Source organism: Canis lupus, chromosome 10 (assembly GCF_011100685.1).
Source record: "Canis lupus familiaris isolate Mischka breed German Shepherd chromosome 10, alternate assembly UU_Cfam_GSD_1.0, whole genome shotgun sequence".
In the NCBI taxonomy this organism is placed as follows: domain Eukaryota; kingdom Metazoa; phylum Chordata; class Mammalia; order Carnivora; family Canidae; genus Canis; species Canis lupus.
In genome coordinates, this window is record NC_049231.1 from 56,129,557 (window position 1) to 56,142,111 (window position 12,555).

Below are 12,555 nucleotides of genomic sequence, written 5' to 3' on the forward strand. Positions count from 1 at the left end.
GTTGTTCCAAATCCCCAAGCCCTGTGTGGCCTGGTGCCCACTCTGCTCTGAAAGATGCTTCCTGTGGGACAGCTTAAAATGGTTCCTTGGAGACGCTGCAATGCTCTTGACAACTCAAAGGTATTGCTTTCATCCAGCCTTTTAGGAACAAGCAATGGCACCAGGGAGGTCCAGGAGTGATGTGCCAAATATTTAACCACCAGCTCCAACTGGGTCCCAGAGGCCTCCAGCTGCGCCAGGGGTTAACCCTTCAGATTCTGGATCATGGGGCACAGAGGAAGAGGGAACCAGACCCATGAAGGATTACTAGGCGCTCTGAGCAGCAGCCATGAAGCACCCGATCCAGAAGTCTCTCAGCATTCAGGAGCAGGTATGGCTAATGCCAGTGAGTATCAGTCGAATTTCAGTCCTCGGAAGGCCCATATATGTAATGCATATTCTTCATGAAGGAAGAAGATGGGGGGATCCCCGGGTGGTGCAGCGGTTTGGCCCAGGACGCGATCCTGGAGACCCAGGATCGAATCCCACATCGGGCTCCCGGTGCATGGAGCCTGCTTCTCCCTCTGCCTGTGTCTCTGCTTCTCTCTCTCTCTCTCTGTGACTATCATAAATAAAATAAAAATAAAAATTAAAAAATTAAAAAAAAAAAAGGAAGAAGATGGCCTCTTTTTTTTATTCTCAATGGTCAAATAGTGCAGATCACAACAATATGATGAATTTCTCCACTGGCAAGGGAGACCAGCCTTATAGAAGTTCTGTGAGAGGAAAAATATAAATCTTGACCTCTTGTCTCTTGATTAGAATAAAAAAATAAGGGACACCTGGGTGGCTCAGCGGTTGAGCATCTGCCTTTGGCTCAGGGCGTGATCTCAGTCTTGGGATGGAGTCCCACGTTGGGCTCCCTGCATGGAGCCTGCTTCTCCCACTGCCTGGGTTTCTGCCTGCCTCTCTCTCTGTGTCTCTCATGAATGAATAGATAAAATCTTTAAAAAAAAAAAAAAAAGAATCAAAATAATAACGGATAGCTTACTGTTTTCACTTAAAGGCCATGTGCCTGTTTCTGAACTGTTTTTGACAGCTACGTAATAAAAAAAAGATAACCTTTTACTGTTGGTTTTTTCATGGTTAGCTGGGGGATTGGAATTAGCTGATGAAAAGAGAAGTAGCAAAGAGAACTCAATTTGAGAAGGCAGGAAGGCAGAGAGGTGATGCTGTTGTTTCTAGCAAATCCCCTGCCCTAGAAGTTTCCTCTTTGGAAGCAGGGACATGAACAGGGTGAAGGCGGAAGCAGGCATCTGGTTTGGGGAAATTAGAAGAATGAAGCATCTGGACATGATGCTAAGAGAAATATCGAGTAGGTGGATAGTAATCAAGAGGTGGGGTGGGAAATTACAGAGACCCCAGGCTAGGAGATATTTGCAAACGGAATTGTCAAGGGGAAGATGGGATGATGCGGCACCAACATCTGTCAAGAATAAGAGGCAGGAGGGGCACCTGGCGGACTCAGATGGTTAAGTGTCTGCCTTTGACTTAGGTCATGATCTCCAGGTCTTGGGATCGAGCCCCAGAGCCCCATGTTGGGCTCCTCCCTCAGTGGGGAGTCTTCTTCTTCCTCTCTCCCTACTTGTGCTCCATCTCTCTCAAATAAACTTAAAAAAAAAAAAATCTTGGGCAGCCCCAGTGGCTTAGGGGTTTAGCACCTCTGTCAGCCTGGGGTGTGATCCTGGGGACCTGGGATCGAGTCCCGCATCGGGCTCCCTGCATGGAGCCTGCTTCTCCCTCTGCCTGTGTCTCTGCCTCTCTCTGTATCTCTCATGAATAAATAAATAAAATCTTAAAAAAAATAAATCTAAAAAATTTTAAAAAATTTTTAAAAAGAATAAGAGGTAGGAGGAAAAAAAGGATTTGGAGGAGTTGAGGACCAACTTCTACTTTCAGCACAGAAATAATTTTTTCCATATATTTAAAAATTTTCAGACTTTTTAAAAAAGAGAACCCTAGGTCAGGAATATTATACAGGGGAAAAAAGGAATATTATACAGGAACAGTATATTAACTTTGTTGAGTGCTTATGACATGCCAGGGACTGTTTGCAATACTCCAAGCTCTTAACTCCTTGAATCCTCACAACCCTGACACGGTGTAAGTTATCCCCATTTTACAGATAAGGAAATGCAGTTGGAGAGAGCGCTCCCGACTTAAAGCGGTAGGGCGCGGATTTGAAGCAGGTGGTCTCTACAGCTGACACTCGTCACCAACAACCCAAAATAACAACAGAGAGATTGAGGGCGGCCTGCAGGCCAGAAGATAGTCACAGCAGCCCCCACGTACTGGGTGGTGAGCATTCATACCAGAAGCTTTACATAAGCTCTCAAAGCTTGACAAAGCTCTCATGTTCAGTATATAACCCCAGGAAGTAGGTATCACGATCCCTTCCCAATTTTAAGTTCCTGGAACCCAAAATATGAGCACATACACACACACACCTCTATGTACCTTTCTGGCAAGGCTGATAACTATGGTTCTGGCTGTAGTAAACATAAATCATTCCTACTGGGATAATTAGGGGAAAAAAAGGAATGAAAGGCTGGGAAGAAAAGGAAAAGCAGGGGCAGCCCCGGGGCGCTCAGTGGTTCAGCGCTACCTTTGGCCCAGGGCCTGATCCTGGAGATCCAGGATCGAGTCCCATGTCGGGTTCCCGGCATGGAGCCTGCTTCTCCCTCTGCCTCTATGTCTCTCATAAATAAATAAAATCTTAAAAAAAAAAAAAAAAAAGGAAAAGCTGAACACAGAACAGAAATCAAGGTTTTGGCAAAGAAACTTTAAGAGCAAAGAAGGAAATGAAGGAAAAGTAAACCCCCTTCTAGGACTTTTAAGAACGAGGAGGCTGAGATCACAATCTGGAACAAAGTTTTGACAGTAGCGCTATAAAGCTCAGTGACTGAGGGGTCAGGGGGTACATGAGATGGGGGGCAGGAATAACTGTTTGATACTCCTAAATAGTGGGTACAGATCACCAACGTTCTTCGCATGCAAGCCTGCTCTTTATTTGCGGCACCCTAAGTAGGCGATTAAAGTCATAAAGTCAGAAAAATTGTAAGGTGGCTCCACCGGAGCAGGGAGGTCAGCCTCACTAAGGCTGAACGAAGTGGCAGCCGCGCGCATCTTGTTACAACCGAGGAGGAAGGATCCTGGAGTAACCAGCAGGCAAGGGACCGTACATGGAGACTTGTGCACAGTGGCAAAGGCAAGGACTTGTCATCAGGCCGTGCGAGGCGCCTGCGACCCTCCAGCGTGCTCCTTGGTACCCCAGTACATCCCGAAGCACCCTGGCCGAGCCTTTGCAAGTCAGCTCCAGGCTTCGATTCCTCCGACTCATCCCCCCCCCCCCCCCACCCCCAGTGGGCCTTAAATTCCTCCAGGACAGGCGTTTGCACGGTCTAACGGGGGGGGGGGGGGGCAGGCTCCGTACTATTTTCTCCCGGCGGGCGCGGTGGTGTCAGGGGCCCCGCAGGGAGGTCCCATGACTCGCCCAAGGTCACTAAGCTTCGCGCCGGCTTGGTCAGCCCGAGCCCAGCGCCTTGTCCCCAGCTGGGGCGGGGAGCGGGGCAGCTGGCTCCGTGCGGCTGCGGAGGGGCCCCGGGGAGGGGAGCTGGACCCCAGCCGGGCACCCCCCCCCCCCCGCCGGGCTGCGGAGGTCAGGCCGCCCAGGGCCTAGGCGGGCGGGGGGCCCGTCGGCGAAGCGGCCGAGGGCTGGCGGGGCCGGGGGCGCGGGCGGCCCCCCGAGAGCGCGGCGGTCCGGCCAGGCCGGGGCGAGCCCCCCCGCCCCCCCCCCCTCCCCCCGCAGGCCGCGCCGGGGCAGCAGGTGCGCGGCCCGGGCCTGGAGCAGCAGCAGCGCAGCCGCCGCCCGCCCGGCCCTCCCGCCCCCGCGGGGCGCCCCCCGCCGCCCGCTGCCTCTCACCTGCCCGGCGGCCGCGGCGCCGCCCCCCTCCGGCGTCTCGCGGCCCGGACCCCCGCTCCGCCCGCCGCCCGGGCATCCTCGCCGCCGCCGCCGCCGCCGCGCATCCCGGAGCCGCCGAGCCGGGCCGCCGAGGCGCAGGCACCGAGACGCCGAGGGCGCCGCCCCCTGCGCCGGACACTCGCGCCTCGCGGGGCCCCCGGAGCCCGGGCCGCTGGCGCCGCGGGGCCTGGCGGGGGGCGGGGCGGGGACCCCGGGGGCGGCGGGCGCCCGCGGCCTCGAGACCCGGCTCGCAGGCAAGTCGTTGTAACAGAATTAGGGCGCATCCGTCTTTACTGTGAATCAGGGAACCACGCATCTGCCTCCTCCTCCGCCGCCCCCAAAGCCCCGAGGTCACGGGGGGCGCGGGGGGGGGCGGAGGGGAGGCGCTGCCAGGAAACCAAGTGCCACTAAAGGAGGCCCAGCCCGCAGGTGCAGGTGCAGGTGCGCCAACCGCCGCGGGCAGGGCCGGGCCGGGGAGGGCAGGGGAGGGGAGGGCAGGGCCGGGGAGGGGAGGGCAGGGCCGGGGAGGGCGGGGCAGGGCCGGGGAGGGCGGGGCAGGGCCAGGCGACCGCAGGGCAGGGGCGCCGCGTCGACCGCAGAACCCGAAAGGCAGTGCGCTGTGTACGCAGCTAATTTTGGCCAAGCAGGAACACAGAAAACGACTGTCCCCTCGTTCTTAATTATGTCCACAACGTGCCCAAAAGGAACTGGTGGCTTAATTTGAGTCTCAAAGCCATAAGCAACGTTCCTAAGTGTGTTTCCTATTGTGGGCACAAAGCCGACCAGTTAAACCTCGTGGCCCCGACCTGGGAATTAGGATCTTCCCATTTTTCTAACCGCGGGGGTACTATTCAGAAATAGTGAACACTGGGTGATCGCCCTTTCCTTTGCCCTGGCGCCAGAAATCCAGAAAATTTCGTGCAAGTTAAAGACCTAGAATAGGGACGCCTGGGTGGCTCAGTGGTTGAGCGTCTGCCTTGGGCCCAGGGTGTGATCCTGGAGTACCAGGATCGAGTCCCATATGGGGCTCCCTGCATGGAGCCTGCTTCTCCCTGTGCCTGTATCTCTGCCTCTCTCTTACTGTGTCTCTCGTAAATAAATAAAATCTTAAAAAAAAAAAAAAACCTAGAATATTGCTACAGTAGTCCCTATTTTGGCTACCAACAAGTACCAAAGAATTTGATTTACGTGTAGCACATCTACCCCCATATCCTGTGCTTACATTAAGAGAAAAATGAAAGAACTGGATAATTCATGAAGGCATTCAATCCAGGTGTTGATGGGGCTTTTAGAATTGTGTAGAAAAAACTACACAGAAACTTCCAGTTAATTCCCACATAATACTCCATTCCCCAACCACCTGCAGTGCAGTTCTAGGTTGTCACTTATGAACTCTGGCCTTAGAAATAAGCAATTGAAAGAGAAGGCCCATTACTGCTTAGAGAATTCTAACCAAAGTTCTCTCTCTCTCCTTCCATATGAATTAGCTGCTGAATAAATCATTGCTAGCTGATTTCCAGGCCTCTGGCCATATGACAGATTACAATAGGTTTGGGCTAGAATGTGGCCCTCAGTTAATAAATCTTTGAGATAAATTATACTGGGAAAAAAAAAAAACACCCCACAATTCCCAAGTTGTAAAAGATTCCAGACAAAAATCAGTATCATCAGCAATGCTAAAGCTACTAGAATTGTCTACAAAATGTGCTAGTGGTGCCAAATTGAACAAAGGATTAGTAGTAGTAAAAAAAAAAAAAATTGTAAAGGAAAAAGAAAGGCTGACTATAAATGTTAAAGTACGAATGCTCTGGGGCACCTGGGTGGCTCAGTTGGTTAAGCGTTGGATTCTTGATGTTGGGCTGAGATTGTGATCTGGGGACTGGTGAGAGTCCGCTTGGGATTCTCTTTCCCCATCTTCCCCCCACTCACACTCTCTCCAAAAAAATGTATATATAAAAATAAAACAACCCCAAAACTATATATATATACACACACACACACACACACACACACACATATGAGTGGGCTATCAATTTGCAAGGAAACCAGCACTCTAATACTATCATTGGCAATGCAAGTTGATACGTGTGCAGGTGGAGGAAAGCAATGCATTAGAGCAATTACAATTCTAGATTCCTGACCTAAAATTTTATTCCTCATAATTTATCCTGAGGAAATAGCTGAAGAAGAAAGTTTTAAGCATGAAGATAGGAAAATATTCATCACAGTGTAATTTGTAGTAGAGAAAACAAAACCTTGATGTTCAACAATATGGAGAAATACTCAAAACAATTATTTTAACAAGACAGTGGTCTTCGTGCACAAAAATAACTATGAAGACTATGTGGAAAAAATGGATTTTTTAGTATCACAAAATTCCTCAGTAATCTTTTCTGGCCACACTACTAATCACAACTGGCCTACAACCTAAAGGGCTTGGCAACACCAAGTATCGGGGGTATTTGAAAACAGCTTTCTCATCCTATTATTTTTTTCACTAAAACTTTCATTCACATTAAAAGACTAGGAGGGCAAATGGTCTTCCTAAATATTGAAACGCAATTTGCAAAGTCTTTATCTTTTTAAAGGATCCATTCACAAACTAGATTATTAGCCACGACAACCTTAAAGAGACTCCCCGCCCCTGACCTAGAAACTTACCTTAACGCTCTCCCATATGGGCCCAAAGGGCCTGCCTTCCCCATCCTTAGCAGTTGCCGCTGCTGTGGGTCTGTTCTTTTTCTTCTATTAAAGATTTTGAGAGCTGGAGCGGGGTGAGGGGCAGAGGGAGCAGCAGCCTCCCCGCTGAGGGGGAGCCGGAGGTGGGGCTCGCTCTGGGACCCTGGGATCATCACCTCACCTGAAGGCAGACCCTTAACCGACTGAGCCACCCAGGTGCCCATTTCTCCATTCTTATTATTTTTTTCTCTCTCCATTCTTTTTAACAACAACATACATTTAAGAACTACCTTAGACAATAGTAAGCACCCACCCCTTTTCTCTCCCCCAGCCCTTCCACTTTTGAGGCCACCGGTAGAAAATTTAGGGAACTAAGTAATTTATAGTGTAACCAGATCGGTGTATCAAGGTAATAAGCAGCATCTACACCTGGGGTCAGAATCAAATGGGGCAAAGGTTAAAAACTGAGATTAAAGGGGCAGCCCGGGCGGCTCAGTGGTTTAGCGCCGCTTTTTGGCCCAGGGCCTGATCCTGGAGACCCGGGATCGAGTCCCACGTTTCAAGCTCCCTGAATGGAGCCTGCTTCTCCCTCTGCCTGTGTCTCTGCCTCTGTGTATCTCATAAAAAAATAAATAAAATCTTAAAAAAAAAAAAAAAAAACCACTGAAATTAAAGAATCCTGTTTTTAGGTCTATAGACGGTGGGCCCTAAGAATCTGTGCCAGAGGTTTTCAATTCTGATGCACAACTGAAACATTATGAAGCTTTTAAAAACTGATGCCTGGGGCATCTGGATAGCCCAGGGGGTTGGGCGTCGGGGACTCTTCGTTTCAGCTCAGTCATGATCTTAGGGTTCTGGGATTGAGCCCCACGTGGAGCCGGCTTGGGGCTCCGTGCTCGGGAGGGAGTCTGCTTGGATCCTCTTCTCCCTCTCCTGCTGTCCATTCCTCAACTCACACAAGCGTGCTGTGCTCTAAAAATAAAATAAATCTTTAAAAGATACTGATACCTGAGTCCCAACCAGAGAAATTCTGATCCAAAATGCCACAGCAGGTGCCCAGTATCTTTTCTTTTTTAAAGTTCCCGCTTATGTTCTCATTCATTTGAGGAATATAAATAATAGTGAAAGGGAATATAAGGGAAGGGAGAAGAAATGTGTGGGAAATATCAGAAAGGGAGACAGAACGTAAAGACTGCTAACTCTGGGAAACCAACTAGGGGTGGTAGAAGGGGAGGAGGGCGGGGGGTCGGAGTGAATGGGTGACGGGCACTGGGGGTTATTCTGTATGTTAGTAAATTGAACACCAATAAAAAATAAATTAAAAAAAATAAAGTTCCCGCTTTAGGAAACTTGCTAAGTAAGGCATAGTTTCATGCAGCTTATTTTAGAAAAAGCTCAAGCTGCTGGTATATAACATAAAGCTCTAATACTTAAAGTGTGACCTCCGGGCCAGGCAGACATCAACATCATGAGCTAGCAGCAAGAATTAAAATTCACGGATCCCTGGGTGGCTCAGGGGTTTAGCACCTGCCTTCGGCCCAGGGTGTGATCCTGGAGTCCCGGGATCGAGTCCCACATCGGGCTCCCTGCATGGGGCCTGCTTCTCCCTCTGCCTGTGTCTCTGCCTCTCTCTCTCTCTCACTGTGTGCCTATCATAAATAAATAAAAATTAAAAAAAAAATTCATCTGTGCTATTCAGTAAGGTGAACCACTAGCCACAAGGGGCTAATGAACATTTGAAATGTGGCTATTGAGGCTGAGGAAATGAGATTTTACTTTACATGTAAATAGTTATATGAAGCTACTGGCTACTGTACTAGACAGGTCTGCTCTGGATAATTCGGTCCGGTTAGAGGGCATGCATTTATGGATTCAGATCTATGGATGCAAACGGCATCCACGAGAGTTACTGCCTATACAACTGTCTTCTCTTCTTAATGAAGACAAAAGCCAGGTGTTAAAAACAATCCATTTATTGGGTTTTAAACTAGTTACACAATTGAAATCATCAGTTTGGCACTACTCTATACAGGGATTACGCCTGTGTACGCTGACAATTCAATACTGTACCAGGACCTCTGCTGTGCTTCGGTCTGTATGGAGTCATTCAGCAAGTAGATACTAAAAAATATACTGTAGTGTTCCTTTAAGGAAGACTGTACAGGGTGTGCTGCAAGATGATATTCACCAACTTGTGAATTACTTTAACCTAGAAGATACCTTGCATTCTATAAACTTGTCATAGCAAACAGGTGGTGTTTGCATTTAGGGATGCACACAAGAAAATTACATAAAAATCCAGACATTCTAACGATAAATGAACTCAAACAAAAAAAAAACCCCCACACCTCAGCTTTTGTAACATGAATAGAGAAAATAATTTAAAAACACAAAAAAATGGCATTCAATTGGTACAAAAGCCAAAGTCACTATAATAAAGAGCTACACGTGAATCTTTACAAATTAATTACACAATGGTGCTGTGTAAAAGGTTGCATCTGTACAAAGTCTTGCCAATGCTATCTCTACAGTTTATACAGTCTTTTACATCTATATAACATTTATTAATAAACAAGTCAATTAAATATAAAGACTTATTAGTCTCTCAACGATTCTGCAGGCAAAAGAAAAAAAAAGAAAAAAGAAAGAAAAATCAAAAAAAGAAAGAAAACCTTACAGAATTTCCACAAACACAGCATTCTTCCATTAGGTGAAGTATAACAGTTTTGAGGGCTGATCAAACAGTATTATGTAAAGAATACAGGTAAAAATCAACCAGTCAGGGTTTTTATCGTTGTTGTTGTTTATTTTCAAAATCACACATTGTATACACACACAACAATCAATCAAAAATTTATTCACCAAACCCCCGGTTTTTCAGCAATTGCTCTTTCCATTCAGCACCAAAAACTCCAGTCTGTGGGAAGCACGTGGACACAGCCTTCACTTCTGTGTCTCGGTGGAGCAATCCATCAGGTCCTTGGTTAGGTTCAAGACTTGCCCTCTTTTCCTTCCCTCTTCATGGCTCTCCAGACCCAAGGCTCTCAAAGGCTTCGATTTATGGCCCACAGCCCTACTACCATCTACACCCAAAAGCCATTTGGAAAAAATTCAAAATAATTTGAGATGAATGAAATGACGGGACCTGTATTACAGATAGGTATTCTCCATTACAAGTAAACTGTTTCTCAATGAGTTCCTAGACTCTGCTTGGTCTTGGATGCCATGATCATATTGGGTAATTATTTCTAGTCTGAGACATTGTGGCTTTGTCAGATGCCTCAAAGAAAAAGTGATCAATATTCTGGAGACACTTCCAGACAAGTTAGGTAATCAAATGGCAGCTGAGAACCTGTGGAACGGAGACTAATGGGACCAAACACAGAAGCCATCAAAATGATGAGAGCTCAACGGAGGCAGAGTTTTAAAACCTGCAGAGAGCCGCCACAGATGGTACCTGAGGATCTGGAATTTTTGATGAAAAGAGCTTGAAGTGAGGACTACTCATCTGTATCAGGGAGGGAAAAAAATTTCAGTCAGACAACAGGACATCCAACTCTAAAGCCCAATAAGTGAAATTTACTTTATTTTTCTTAACCTAGCGGAAAGGTTTCTGGGTTTTCCTCTTTAATTCGGGATGGAAAATAAATACTTAAGAATTCAGATGAAATGTTCTCATGACTGTATAGGACCTAGGGTTTTCTGGGCGACCCAAAACGCTTAGGCCCCACTCAGCAGGCAACAAAGAAAATTTCTTTTAACCACTTGCAGGATACTAAGCCTACTCGTTTATAAACGTCCAAAAGCAGTCACTTCAATTCTCTGCTTGATACCTGAAGCAGAGAAGCAGGGAAAAGTTCTCAGGGAACTTACTTCCACTGGTCATAGCATAGGTCGCATTAAAAAAAATTTTTTTAATTGTCTAAATAAGGAGGACAGCTGAGAATGTAAGCAAAAAGAAAACTTATGAGCAGTCACTTCTCAATCATCAAACCCATGACATCTGCCAAGGATGTCAGACTTCCTGAAACCCCGAATATTGCTGACTTACCCTTCTATGCATAATAGCACGGTGACACAAGGAGATCGGTGAGAACGAGCAGCTGGTCATCTGTGAACTGCTGTTTGTGTTCTTGCCAGTTGTCATGGTGCGTCCTTCGGAAATTGGATAAGGTCTTCTTTACAGTCATCTGTAGAGGAGCAACCCACACACATTTTACTTTAACCTCTCAAAGACTAGGATTATACTCAGGAGGATAACTTCAGCCAAGTAAAAATCCCTCCAGACTTCAGATCTCACCGAGTGCTGCAAAACCAACAAGCCAACTGTAACTTCCCAAAGCTCATTTTTTTAAAAAAAGATTTTATTTATTTATTCATGAGAGACAGAGAGAAAGGGAGGCAGAGACATAGGCAGAGGGAGAAGCAGGCTCCATGCAGGGAGCCTGACGTGGGACTCGATCCCGGGTCTCCAGGATCACACCATGGGCTGAAGGCTGCGCTAAATTGCTGGGCCACCCGGGCCACCTCTTTAAAGTGACTAGCTGCACTCGGGGAGAGGCTACTGGCCCTTACACCGCATTATGAAACGAGTTTCAAGACACACCTATAGCTCTTTACCAAAGCGAGAAGCACAAAGCCATTGGTCTCGTCAGTCATTTAGACACAGCTGTTCTCAAAATAATACCATCACAATTTCCTTTTTAGTATTAGCTCCCCGTTAGACACTTCCTAGATATAAAATGTTAGTAAAACCAAAGAAGATGAACTATCCTGACAACACTGACATATTTTACTTCTACTGGACTGGGAGAGACAGAAGCTTTAGTATTTCCTTGCTACCAAAAGATCTCAAATATACATGAAAACAAGGCCTCCCTCCACAAGATGTTACTAATTACTTGAGTAGGCTTAGCCCCAGCAGAGGCAGGAGCGGCAGCAGCTCTATCAAAGCAGAAGGTCCAGAGTGACAGGAAACTACCAGTAAAATGATTTCTTACAAAACATCACTGATAAAATACGTAGGCATAGAAACTAATACGGAAGAATTTTACCTCAATAGGCTGCGGATCATTCAGATGTGCACTGAGATTCATAAGGAGCTGGGGCATCCAGGTGGGAACATCATAGGGACTAGAAAGAACACATGCACCAAGTCCTAGCACCCCCGCATGACGTTTGACCAACTCTGAAAAACAGAGCAAAAAAAAAAAAAAAAAAAAAAAAAACTCCGCCAATAAATGTGCGAATATTTATAGGACTCTCTGGCACATGTTATGGTAAAATAGAACTAGTTTTTGATTAATCTAATTGTTTCCAAAGTGTGAATTTCTGCATTAAAAATGCATCTGGGGGGATCCCTGGGTGGCGCAGCGGTTTGGCGCCTGCCTTTGGCCCAGGGCACGATCCTGGAGACCCAGGATCAAATCCCACATCGGGCTCCCGGTGTATGGAGTCTGCTTCTTCCTCTGCCTGTGTCTCTGCCTCTCTCTCTCTCTCTCTGTGACTATCATAAAAAAAAAAAAAACAAAAACAAAAAAAAAAAAAAATGCATCTGGGGATGCCTGGGTGGCTCAGCAGTTGGGTGGCTGCCTTCGGCTCAGGTTGTGATCCCAGGATCTGGGATCGAGTCCCACATCGGGCTCCTGTGTAGAGCCTGCTTTTCCCTCTGCCTATGTCTCTGCCTCTCTCTCTCTCTCATGAATAAATAAATCTTAAAAAAAAATAAAAATGCATCTGTATACACACACACCAAAAACATGATTTTGAGGCTGAACTAAAGACATCCTATAGCTGACCCTCAATGACACATCATATGACAGGTCAGAAATGTGTCACCTATTTGCTAGAACTTACATAATGATAGTTTTGATCAA

General features: G+C 46.9%; 1 protein-coding gene across 3 annotated transcripts in view; it reads right to left on the bottom strand.

Moving 5' to 3' along the window:
- Window positions 1–8,636: 8,636 nt before the first annotated feature.
- PSME4 (proteasome activator subunit 4) overlaps window positions 8,637–12,555 on the bottom strand; it is a 105,081-nt gene continuing 101,162 nt past the window's right edge. For 2 of the 3 annotated variants that reach the window (XM_038551259.1, XM_038551258.1), the window contains 3 exons: window positions 11,734–11,867; window positions 10,731–10,869; window positions 8,637–10,187 (listed from right to left, as the gene is read on the bottom strand). In XM_038551259.1, the coding sequence (XP_038407187.1) occupies window positions 10,735–10,869; window positions 11,734–11,867 (269 nt within the window). In that variant the 3' untranslated portion in view covers window positions 8,637–10,187; window positions 10,731–10,734. The remainder of the gene's footprint in view (window positions 10,188–10,730; window positions 10,870–11,733; window positions 11,868–12,555) is intronic. The other variant, XR_005365982.1, reaches the window with a different exon arrangement.